Raw genomic sequence first — 12,996 nt, 5'->3', positions numbered from 1 at the left:
AGTATATTCAGTACTTATGAACAGTATGTGTTGTTTGGAGATGTGGTTTATAATTCCATAGGCAAGGTGGAATTGATCTCTTCTGCTCTTACAGGGCAGACACAGTGAATGACAGTGCAGTCCATAAAGCCTTGTAATAGTTTTGGTAACAATAGAAATATGGACCATGTAGAAATCATTCTATTAAAAAAAAAAGATATTTGGTGTTATATCAGGCTTTCTTAAATGTTGAAGTTTTCCCTTGAGCCTGCTTTAGAAATAACAGCAAAGCAACCAGGATGATTTTTCTTCTGTCTCCATTTCTCTTCTCTTTGGCAAGTGAAACAGTTTTTTGAGGGAAACCATTAGTGAAATAGTCTTTATTGATGTGGTACCTCTGTTCTCTCACTGAAGTGCAACTGTTGTGTAATTTTGGTTGTACATCATTTTGCTTTTCCTTTCGTCCGAAGGAATTCTGTTTGCTTCCTTCCATTAGATAAATGAGGACAGATCTGTTGGTTGGGAACAGAGGGAGATTCAGAGCACTGGGCCCAGCGTGCCCATTGTATACGTGGGCAGCACAGCAGAAATGACAAGGCTGGTTCAAAAGCAGCATGGAAAGATGAAAAAGATGAAGAGAGAGCAGCAGACATGAAGGATTCTGTTTTGCCTGAGGAAAACACTGCTATCCATACGATATTTAAAGACAAGACTTGTGTACAGGATGAAGGGATCTCAGAAACAAAACACAGATGGCTTCTAAGCTCTGAAACACAAACAGCTGCTGAATCCTGGAGGTTACTCAACTTCATGGGGCTTTCACATTTGAGACTGTATGCCTATCCTTAAAAAAACCCCTGTATTCAGCCAGCTTCTATCCAGCTGAACTGTGGCTCAGAAACCAAGGGGTGTGATACCTCAAGAAGATTAAGAGCTGGTTTTATATTTGTGCTCTTAAATGCTCCTCTCAAAGTGGGCAGCACTGCTGGCATGTAACTAAAGGTGTGGGTGCTACTTGGGGAAGTGACATCCTTTTGTAGAAGGCTTTTGAGATATCTTACACCTTGATTGTTTTTTTTATTTCTGAGAGGAATCCTTCAGAGTTTTAGGGACAGTGATGCTCCAGTACAACCCCAGCAAGTGTGTGATGGCAGCTGACTGGGAGGGCAGTGGCTGATGAACTGGGGAACAGGACCATGAGTCTAGGGGACCCCGTGGGGCTGCAGGAGAGCATTGTGAGGTTCTGATCCTGCCCCTGGGATGTGACAGCTGTGCAGGAGGACAGGCTGGAGACTGCATGGAAGGATTTGCCGGGTGCTGGAAGCGGGATGTGCATTGACAGTGTGTCCTTGTGGCATTGAAGGCCACTCTCTCCTGGCTGGGCTGTGCCAGGGCCAGCAGGGAGAGGGGAGGGTGATGTTCCTCTTTTGGGTACTTGGGGGCACATCTGGAGTGCTGTGCCTGATTTGGGCTCTCTGGGACAGTAAGGATTGTGTCAAACTGAACTGACTAAGGTAATCAGGGCTGGAGTGTGATGTGTGAGGAGATGCTCAGGGAGCTTTTGTTCATCTGGTAGAAAGAAGGTTCACGGGAGGATCTTAGAGCTGTCTTCAGCTACTGGTGAGAATATGGAGAAAGCCAGGCTCATTTTTGAGGCAGCAGAGGGATAGGATAAAGGACAGGAAGGGAAAATCCTATTAGATATTAGGGGGAAAAAATTGTAATGAAGTTAATCAGTCATTGCAGCAGGAATCTAGTCTGAAATGTCCATCCTCTGAGATACTCAAAGTATAACTGAATAATTCCCTGGGCAACACGGTCTCTGCTGAAGTTAGCCCTCCTGTGAGAGATTTGGGGGATGACTGATGGACCTTGCAGAAGTGCTGGAGATCCACAATTCTTTTATATTCCATGGAGAACTGTTCTAGTAGAAATATGGAAATAAATACAACTTGACCAAAGAATGTAGTTAAATATGTCACCAGGACTGGAATGTATTCACTGAGGAAGACCTCCTGTACCAGAATCCCACCAAGGATTTCATAATGTGGAGACAATTGAGTTAACAGGAGTTAAGAGAACTTTCCTTGAGAATGTCTGTGAACCTGGACTGAAACCACTCCAGGAATTTCGATATTTAATGGGTTGGAGAGGGCTGCTTTGCTGCTTTTCTGAGAGATAGAAATTAAGGAGAGGTTGACAGGAAATATATTGATTGTTGGGAATGTACATCCTCTAATTTGACAACTTCTCTGGCACCTTAATCATGTAGAGAGTAAAGGAAGAAAAGAACTCAGACATTACAGAAAAATTTTTGACTGAGCAAGCAGTTTAGAAATACTCACAGAACATATTTAATTCAGAGTGTTGAATTTGTATTCAGAAATAAATGTAGAGGAAATAAGCTGAGGATGCTGGAGGAGAAATTTGACTTCCTAAACGTATCTGGTAAAAGCTTTGGGTAAATATAATTGCTTTCATGTTTTTTCTTGTTGCCTTGCAGCTAGGTTTGAAAATTCTCCTGCTCTGCCCCTAAAGCTGAATAGAGACTTGCTTTAATAAAGCAGCATCAATTTTGCTGTGTTCCATATTGCTTGGATGCAGAGGGAGGATCCTTTCCCCCTTGAGTTCCCCAGTGTTACCAGAGTTATATTGGTGTGGGACTGCTGGGCTCCCCTTGAGCTGCCCCACTGCTGCTGCCTGGGATTTGTTGCCTCTGTCCTCTTCTTTCAATGCTGGCCTTGCACATCTGTCCTGGTTGGGTCTCTGCATGCAGGGTGAAGAAACCTCCTTCACATAAAATCTGAATTAATAGCTAGAATACAAGCAATGATGGTGGTTGGGAAATGAAGTCTGACTTCAAAAAAAACCTAAAATCCTCAAAAAACTCAAACCCAGCCAAACAAAAACAGTCAAACCCAACCCCAACCAAACAAGAACAATCCCACAAACCACCAAACAACTATTTTTTTTTTGCTTTATGCCATGGGAAAACAATTACAAATTTTAGGAGAACTATAAAAAAATTATTTACTTGACATTACCAGCAACAGATGCATTTATACATTAAGAAATACTGCTCTTAAAACATGGAACCTTCCTCTAAAATATGCATATACTTTTGCAATAAGGCATGGAACTAAAAAATTATTTTCATTGGTTCTAGATAGTGATGGAGCCCTTCTTTCATGTGAGCTACATTTTACTTCATAATGAAAAATGGGTCTGGCACTGAGTTCATGTCCACTTGTGTTCAGGGTGTTGCTCTGGGGATGCTCAGCATCAGCTGGGTGCTTGTGCTCCTCTCTGTGCTCACATTTAATTCTGTCAGCCTGGGTTAGGTAACTTCCAAAATCTGAGTTTTCATCGGAGTCATTCAGGTTTGCTATTAAATTTCATGTGAGCCAACAAAGCCTTTCCAGGCAGGCCTGACATTTTGGCAAGGCCCCAGTAGGATTTTTAGCTGGTGCCAAATCTTTTATTTTTCTCGGCTATCAATGAAGCTGTTGTGGTAATGTGGGTTTTGTGAGCTGTGAGAATTTATGCGCACAAAGGGACCTGCTCTTTGCAGGGAACACAGGGAGCCCTGAGTCCAGGAGGAAGGGTAATTAAAGTTAATGAACCAGGGTAACCTTTCCATGGTGATGACCACTATCCTGATGGTAGGTAAGGGTCAGGGACTAGTCCCATTTTATAATCGTGCTCTAACTCCACGCTTTAATTGGCGTTGGATTAAAAATTGGCCATTACCTCCATAATAGAAGTGGTTTGTGGATTTTAAAGGAGCTTTGCAAAACTCTGCAAGTCTTGGGGAACTTGTTCTTCTTGGACTTGGCTTTGTGTTATGTTTTAATGCGCTCTAAAAATGAAGTATTTTTAGAATTTGAGACCAGATAGTGCTGTTTCTATAATGGGAGCAGTTTAGTTATCTCCCCATGGCAGAACAGAAACTCCTTTCTTAAATACTTCCCCTCTTCAAAGGCTTCATCTGGTTTTATCAGAGAGTCTAGGAAGTTTTAGAACTTGCTGTACACAGAGCAGTTGTGGGTTTGAGGTGACAGCCCTGAAACACTGACTTAAATTTGTGACTCTTCTACTCACTGGCTTTTCTGGCATCAGGTAAGTTACTTCATGCAAGACATTTCCCTTGAAGTGGATTTTTTAGTTGTTTTTTCTAAGGGATGGACTAGACAGAAAAACTTTGCTGCTCCTATCTCTGAAACCTCTTTGATACATAAATCCTGCACCAAACAGGGCACAGGCTGAGATGTCATTGATAGACTACATGCACAGGATCCAAAATGTTAAATATTGTTCATTTGTCTGTCTGGAATTTTAATCAGAAGGCTGTGGGTTTGATTGCCTCTTATGTAAATGTAGAAATAGAAAATGACTCTGAGAATTGGCTGCCTATCAATCCTAAAATCTTCCATTACTAAACCAAACCACATTTTTGTCTTGATGACTAGTTCCATTCAAAAAGGAGTGGTGTTTTAAGTAAAAAAAGAGTTTAAATTTCTCTTCTGATAGTTTGTCACAGATGTTTTATAGGCATTAGCCTGTTTAAACACATTCTCTGTTTAAAATAAAATTAACTCTTTTTTTAAATAGAAACTGTTTATTTGTTTGGTGGCTGGGATGGAACTCAGGATCTGGCTGACTTCTGGGCATACAGTGTGAAGGAAAACCAATGGACCTGTATATCCAGGGATACTGAGAAAGAGGTAAGTTCTGCAAACATCCATATTTTTAAAAATACATCAATGGTTGCCCTCAAAAATGCCCCTACTAAAGTACTTGTGTTGAAGTGCAGTGTAAGGTGAGAGCCACAGAGTTCAGACCTTCAAGTTCTGAGGACTTTTGAAATGTTTACATGGGGAAAATATGAGCTGGAGGTGGCTTTGAAGTGTTAAGATTCCTGGAGGGGAAAGGTTTATTTCTCAAAAGCAGGAATGATCAGCCAAAAAATCAGCTCAGCAAGTAGAGCACGAGTTAAATAATTTTGTGTGGCTGAACAACCAGATTTATCATGGAATGTTTTGGGTTGGAAGGGACCTTAAAGATCATCCAGTTCCAGTCCTGCTGCCATGGACAGAGACATCTCCCACTGGAAGGTTCCAAGGACTTGCTAATGAGCATTTCAGGCCTGATCCTGGTGTTTGAGCTTCAGAAACAAATTGTTTATTTTTCTATCTTATGTCAAAAATGAATAGAAATGGACAGCTACCAGATGGAAATCTAGAGGACAGGGGTTACTGCCAAATGCTACACAATCCCGAGAGCTTTCGTGGAATTCACTTGAACCATTTTCCTTGGCCTGTTTTGCTCAGTATTTGACGTATGAAACCTGAAATGAATGTAGCTTGGGTTATAGGACAAGACAGAAAAAGTCCAAGGCCTTTGGCTTGTGTAAATCATTTCACTGTACACCGAAATCCTCAAGTTCTGTGTGGTTATTGTGTTTTGAGTTCATTACTTATTTGTCAGAGGAAAATTCATGCCACCTCTTCTTGGAGGTATGAAAAGTTTGAGATCCCACCGCTTTTTGACAAATTCAGGCATTGATTTCCTCAGCTATTTGAAAACGGTATAAAAATATCTCGTTTCTCATTTGTATTTCTCAGTTTCTTGTCATGGCTAATTTTGTGAGCTTCCTTACCAGATTAAATAACACTTCAATATTCTCATTTTTTTCATGGCAAATGGTTTTTAGAGGTTGTAATCAAGTAGGACAAATAGCCTGAGCTTAAAAAAAAAAGAATAAAATCTCACAGGCATTTCCTGTAGCCCTCAAATCTCTGTGTCATGTACTTGCTGATTGGAACATCCTTTACAAAATGGGCAATAACAAAACTGAACGTGATATTCTGGTTTCTGTCATAACAGAGCTGTGGGGAGGTGAAATTGTTATATTTATGTACTGTTCAGTCAAAAAGGGGCTGCTGTGTTTTCTTCCTGCACAAACCAATGTCTCGTGTTTAAGGGATTCATGTCCTTCTTGCTGGGGTCATGCCACATCCAATAGAGTTTCTCTAAAGCTTAGGAAGCCTGGCTGGGATGTTTCCTGTCCAGGTTCCTCATGTCTGACTCCAGCAGGGTAAGACTGGGCTGGGAGGAAGGACAGATGCACCAAAGGAGAGCTGTGGATGAGACACAGTAGAAGAGTTGTGAGTTGATGGGATTAAATGATTATAAAGGGATTTTGGAGGGAAAAAAGTTAGCAGAGTGTTATGGAAGCTCAGGAAGTTAAAATGGGAAGGGTCTAGCTGGGACAGGAAGAAAGAGGAATTTTTAAAAAGTGGAGATGAGTTGAATGTATGAGGAGTTTTGAAGAAGGGGTGTGCTTAATTAGAGAAAAGTGTGGAGGAATGTGGGGAATTCTGAAAGGACTCTCCATGACAAACTTGTGAGGTGGGGCCCCTGTGAGCCTCGTGGCCTTCAGTAAGGCCAAGTGCCAGGTCCTGCACATGGACTGGGGCAATTGCAAGAATAGATAGAGGCCAAGCAGAGAATGGATCCAAGAGCAGCCCTGAGGAGGACTTGGGGTGTTGGTGCATGAGAAACTTGAAGGTCTCCATGATGTGGACTTGAGCACTTCTGCTCTGGAGCCAGGCTGGGGCTGTTCACCTGGAGAAGGTTCCAGGGAGACCTCAGAGCCTCTTCAAGGGCCTAAAATAGCTGCTGAAGAGCTGGAGGGGGACTTGGGACAAAGTCATGGTGTACCAGGACAAGGGGGAATTTCTTCCCAGTGCCAGAGGGGAATGTTAGATAGGATAATGGGAAGGAATTCCTGGCTGGGAGGGTGGTGAGGCCCTGGCACAGGTTACCCAGAGAAGCTGTGGCTGCCCCCGGATCCCTGGAAGTGTCCAAGGCCAGGTTGGACAGGGCTTGGGAGCAGCCTGGGCTAGTGGGAAGTGTCCCTGCCCATGGCAGGGGTTGCACTGGGTGGGCTTTAAGGTCCCTTCCAACCCAAACCATTCTGTGATACATTCACAGTGTTCAGGAGGCCTCCTGAAGTATAGTTCAGGGTTTTGATGACTTTCAGAGGTACAATGAGCTGGCAGCTGCAGTACTTGGAAACCAGCAGTGGGTTGTGGTTTGTTTTTTTTTTTTTTCCAAAAAGATCTGGATGAAACCTGATTTAGAAATGGAAAGGTCAATCTCAAATGTTGAGAAGTAAATTCAAAACCAAAGACTCCAGATGTTTCTCTAATAGGGACATCAACTGCTCACAAACAATTTGCAAAAAGGAAATGTCTGTTGACATGGAATTTTAAAAAATATTCAGAGTAGATTCCAGTAGAGCTTAATCTTGTTTTGTTGTATTGTGCTAATTCTGCTTCTGGCTTTTTTATTCTAATTAATTGGTGACAGTGGTTAAATTAGCCACTCAGTAATTAAACTTGGATAAGAACAAAATATGGTGAAAGTTGCATCCTGTCCAGTGTTATTGTAGGGATAGTGCACAGTAATGGTTTTGAGATAAGGGTACTGGGAGCTTCTGCTGCAGTGCATTAGGAAAACGTGTGATCTTCTTAGAAAATGTTTTTGCTGCTGTTTTTCAAAGTTCTCCAGTGAGGTGTCTCTCTGCCACCTGAAGTTGCATTTGTGTTTTTTAACAATTAGACCACTAAAGCTGATTTTCTGTAGCTCTTTTGCATAGAATCATTGAATAGTTAAGTTGGAAAAGCCCTCTAAGATCATCTCCCTGCACTGCCACGGCCACCACTAAACCACGTCCCCAAGTCTCACATCCACATGGCTTTTAAATCCCTCTAGGGACAGGGACTTCACCAGTGCTTTGGGCAGCCTGTTCCAGGGATGGACAACCCTTTCAGTGAAGAAATTTTTCCAAATATCCAAGCTCAACCTCCTCTGGTATAACTTGAGGCCATTCCCTCTCCTCCTGTCCCTGTTCCGTGGGAGCAGAGCCTGACCCCCCATGGCTGTCCTCTCCTGTCAGGGAGTTGTGCAGAGCCACAAGGTCCCCCCTGAACCTCCTTTTCTTCAGGCTGAGCCCCTTTCCAGCTCCTTCAGCTGCTCCTGGGCCTCCAGCCCCTTCCCACACAGCTCTTTCCTGGATACGCTCCAGGTCCTTATGTCTGTCTTGTCCATCTGAACAAAATGCTCAGGGCACTGCTGGAGTAGCTGATCACTTACAGCATGAAAAACAGGGTCTGGAGCACACCACCCCTGCTGATGGACAGACAGACCCCACCATCCCTTCAGTGTATGGATCCAGCAAGACTCCTGCTGTGCTTGTCAAATCCTCTTCCTCAAGCCTGAATCCTTCCAGGGAGATGCTCCATGGAGCAGCTCTGGACCCCTCAGCTTACCCACAGCTTCTGTCTCTGGAGTGTGTGACAGCCCTGTGAATCAACTGGCACAAGGCACAGCCAAAATGTGTTCCATTTAAGAGCCCTTAAGAGTTTCTACCCTGAGTCAAGTGGAGTGTTCTGATAAATGCTATTGTCTTCAGGGATTTTTGGAGTGTGTAGATCAGCAGACCTCTTCAGGATTAGGGAATAAATAATTTAAAAAAACTAAACCTTGTCATTCCTTGGACAATTTTATTCTAGGCCAGTGTCAGTTAATAGAGAAATTTAATGTGTGTGTTTTGATGTCTATTTCTAGTTTCTAAGCAGCAACTTTCTCTTTGGAAGGATAATTTAGTGAAATTAAGTGCAGGAGGACAGTTTTAAGTGTAGGAAAGACTTTTTCTGGTGTAAATTGATAGTCAGGGGATTTTGAAATAGGATCAAAATGCTGAGGGATGTTAATGCCTCTGGAGATCAGATAAATGAGACTAAAGCAGTGTTATAGTTGGCATATTTTGTGTGTCTCTGGTATTCCTGTACCTTGTTTTAGCATTTCCTAGAGACAAGAGATGGGGGAATCTCCCTTCAAACAATGTCATTGCACTGATTGGTACCTTCTGTGAGATGCTTCTTGGAAAATACATTGACTCATCCTCATTCTAGCTTCTTCAGAGGAAAACCCTGCTCACAAATCAGCTGTGTGAAGGATGTGGAAATTGTGTAAATGGGTTAGGTTTAGGTGACACTGTGTTTCTCTAAAAAATTGTTGAAGTGTTTCCTTACCAAAGGTAGAAGTGAGGGTCTTGTCATGGTTTAACTGCTTGAGAGGGTAAATCTTTGCTCACAATGAAGACAAGTGTAGGTCAACAAGTGCCTCCTGTTCAGTAGGTTCAAAATGATGTAGAAAATGGGTATATTGTGAGGTGACAGTTTGCTGTGAACACCAACTGCTTTTCCAGGATGCTGAAAGTAAAAGCTGACAAGTGTAGAAAGATCTCCTAATGGTGAGAGCCAGGGGGAATTTCAGCTGCTATTGTATTTCCAGTTAAATTTTCTCCAGTCTCTGCATGCATTGCTTTGCATTTGTTGATGTGGATGAATTTACCCAAAGCTTTCAGTGTCATATTACCACAGAAGCATTTTTTGTAGGAGTTTTTGACACCTCTGACTGTTTTTTTGGGTGTGATGGAGCAGTACATGAGCTTAGCAATGTAAAGCTTTTACCCTATGCTGTTTGAAGTGCAGGAATTGAACTAGTCTCAAATATTGACTCTTCCCACAGATGGTGATACAGTTTGGAAGACACTTCAAGTGACTTGAGGGGCTTTTTGTTGCAAATATTGCGATGTTTACGGACTTGAGATCTAATACAGTGAATGTGCCACGTCCTACTGCTGAGCAGTTCCAGTGGTACAGATGCTCAGTTATACGAGATGCCTGGTGCCACAAAAGCACATAGGGAGAAGGCAGCTGGCCCTGAAAGAAACTTGGATACTGCAGACGTACCTCGGAGCCAACTTCCTAAATAGTGCAAATGCCTACAAAAGTAGGGACAAAGACGGCAGATGCTGGAGTGAACCAAATGAAAAGTATCCTAGGCTGATCCTAAATATCACAGGCCAATGGTTTATTTTCCTCCCGATTTAGTAGCATAATGATTTTAAATGTTCTAAGCCAGCATTCTTTCACCATAATGTTAGAGAGAGACTTTAACATATGTCTGACTGACATCCCCAGTGATTTCCACTTAGGCAGCCTAAGGCAAAAAGACCCTGTTAAGGGAGTAGCACCTCAGCTTTTTAAAATAATTTATTTTTAAATAAACATTTTGGAAAAGGTTTTCTGCTTTTCAAGCTAACTTGTGTGCTTATACTACCTTGTGTGCCTCAAGAGTTCTGTCCTCTTAAGCCTCGTTTATTTGTCTTTTTTTAACTTTGACATTTTTTTAAGGAAAAGATCATCCATATTTGAAAACAGCTTCGGGTCTTAAGTTATTCAGCTCCCTCACTAGGTGTCTGTGTTTCTTGCTTCCAGAATGAAAAAAAGCCCAGACAACCAGCCAAACTTCAGTTATTCCTCATACCAGATGTTTGAATGTGTGGAGGTCCCTTTCCCCCACACGCTGCTGTTCAAGTCAGTCTCGTGGAAAAAGGCACATTAAATAAATGCCTTGTGCCCGATGTTCTGGAGGCTGCACAACTCTGGCAGCCCTGGAGCTTGTGCGTGCCAGTCTTCAGGTTATGTTGAATTTCCAAGTCATCATAAAGCTTTCAGTTGCAAAGTAAAACTACTTTTAGTCCTTGAAGTAATGCATCAGGCAGAGTTGATTTGTGGCGTTTATGTTCCGATAAAAATCACCACTTCAACTGCAGCTTATGATGAGTTTAATGCTCTGATCTCTGGTCTGGAATGGAACTTTATTTTACTTACATGGCTTTATTAGGACATTATTGCATCATCCTAATGCATTTTGCAATTCCCTGTAAATTGTAGATGAGGCAGTGTTGTAGAGTCATTCTTGGGTGGCTGTGGATGCATCCTGGGGGATTACAGGATTTTCAGGTAAAGATTTAGTGAAGAGGTTGATGTTGGTACAAGGAATTCTGATTTATATCCTTTTGGCTTTTAAAGACACAGAAATATGCACCTGAGCATAAGTGAGCCTGCAGGAATACCAGGACCCCAGCATTTCACACTGAAGGTATTAAAAGTATTTTAAAGAAATAGGAGAATATGTAGAGGTGGAAGGAAAAAATACTCTTTTGCCTGGGAGTGAAAAGAGCTTCACACACCAGTTAACTTTGCCTTGGGAGTAGAGTAATTTCTCATTTCAGCTACACTGAGAGATTTGTTACATTAATGTTACATTAACGTTCCTCAATCTCTACAAATACAGAAATCCCTAAAGAAATATCAGTTATCCCAAGGTGGTAACATAGGGGAAGCAGTCTCAAGTGGTATCACAGACAAATCTGTAGCTAAATTGTCTGGATAATTATGTGCTTGAAAATGTAGTAAGTTTTTGTGGACCTTGCTGCTGAGGTATTTCAGCAGCTGGGTTTTGGAGGTAATTGAGAATTGAGCTTTCTGGAGCGTCTCAAGAGAACTTACTGGCACAATGGCTGGTGCAATGATGTGTTGAATTCATACCTACCTGAAAGAGCTTAGTGTGTTCAATAGGACTTAATCCATGAATTTTCCAGGCCATGCATGTGATGGAGACGTTACTGATACTGGGCTCTAGGAAATTAAGCAGCTGCTTTTACAACTTGCCAACACCTTCGGGTGCAAACAACTCTTTTGTCACCTGTTCAAAACTGTCTTCACTTTCTCAGAAACATCTGAGAGCCTGTGGCTGTCAAAGGATTTAGACTTAGAATTTCACGTTTGTCTGTCACTGGCATCTCAAGGACAGTTAATTACAAAAAAAAAATCAACTTCTGAAAGTGTAGCCTTGCTACAGCCTTTGTGGCTGAACAGTTTATAAGCAACCAGTTAAATTTTTTCAGCTTTCTGGTCTGCAAGTGGGGCTGTAGCTCAGCTGAGTAGTTTGTGTCTATGGAAAAATCTCTCTTGGCTGGACCTTTGCTGGCCATTGTTACTGGTAATGAGAGGACAGCGTGAACTTGTGATGCATGCAAAAATGACCTCATTCAACATCCTGCAATTGTTAATGGGGTTACTTAAATTCGGCACACGAGGGATGTTGTCCTGAGGGCCCATCTCGGAGCTGGTGAAAGCTCTGGTTCTCTGGTGGGTTGTCTGTTACATTTCACCAGTGTTGCTGAAAGCAGAGCTGAGCAGTGGATGTGGAACAAACTTGCAGTTTACTTGGTAAAATTTAAGAAGTTACATTTTTTTTCACATTTCGCCAGAGTGAGCAATGCTTTGTTTGCAGGTGAATTGTGCCTTTTGTTAGAAATAGCAAAGAATTGATGTCCTTTTGCTGCAAGGTCACTCTGTACTGGGGTATTCCTTCAGTACTTCTCTTTTTTGTGTTTGTAAGCTGAATCACAAAGGTTGGATGACTTTTATTTGACTGTAAACTAGAGCCTGCACAAGACCTTCGTACACATTCCTACAACCTCCTTCACATAAATTAAAGAATCACAATGGTTTGGGTTGGAAGGGACCTTAAAGATCAACCCTTTCCACCCCCTGCCACTGGGACACCTTCTGCTATTGCAGGTTCCTCCAAGCCCCATTCCTTGGGCCCTTGCAGGGATGGAACAGCCACAGCTTCTCTGGGCAACCTGTGCCAGGGCCTCCCCACCCTCCTGAGCAGAGAATTTCCTTCTAACAGCCAATCTAAATATCTCCTCTTCCAGTTTAAGTGTTCCACCTTGTCCTATCACTATCTGCCTGTGTAAAAGTCCCACTTCATCTTTTTTACAACCTCATTTTAAATACTGAGCAGGTACAAATTATTTCCCACTATTTGAATGCTCGAAGATGTGGAAGCTTTTTCCCCTTTCTACTGTCCACTGGCTTGGAAGATGTCTTGTTTTACTGCAGCATGATATCCATGGCGTTATGCATTACTGGAAGGCTTTGATGATACCTTGGTGTGAGAGCAGGGCGCTCAGGAGATCCAGGAATGTGTCTCCTCCACTGGCAATTCCTCTGGCATTGGCTGCCAAAGCTGTTTCTGCACTGTAGGAAAACTCAGCAGCACAGCTGTCAAAGCACAATGTTGATG

At 42.4% G+C, this 12,996-nt stretch overlaps 1 protein-coding gene across 4 annotated transcripts in view; it reads left to right on the top strand.

Moving 5' to 3' along the window:
- The window catches only part of MKLN1 (muskelin 1), a 101,879-nt gene that overhangs the window by 45,112 nt on the left and 43,771 nt on the right, over window positions 1-12,996 (top strand). For all 4 annotated transcript variants that reach the window (XM_033514287.1, XM_019006619.2, XM_015627342.3 and 1 more), the window contains one exon: window positions 4,591-4,703. In XM_033514287.1, the coding sequence (XP_033370178.1) occupies window positions 4,591-4,703 (113 nt within the window). The remainder of the gene's footprint in view (window positions 1-4,590; window positions 4,704-12,996) is intronic.

The sequence above is a fragment of the Parus major genome, chromosome 1A, assembly GCF_001522545.3.
Source record: "Parus major isolate Abel chromosome 1A, Parus_major1.1, whole genome shotgun sequence".
Taxonomy (NCBI): domain Eukaryota; kingdom Metazoa; phylum Chordata; class Aves; order Passeriformes; family Paridae; genus Parus; species Parus major.
This window is presented reverse-complemented; position numbering and strand designations above follow the sequence as displayed.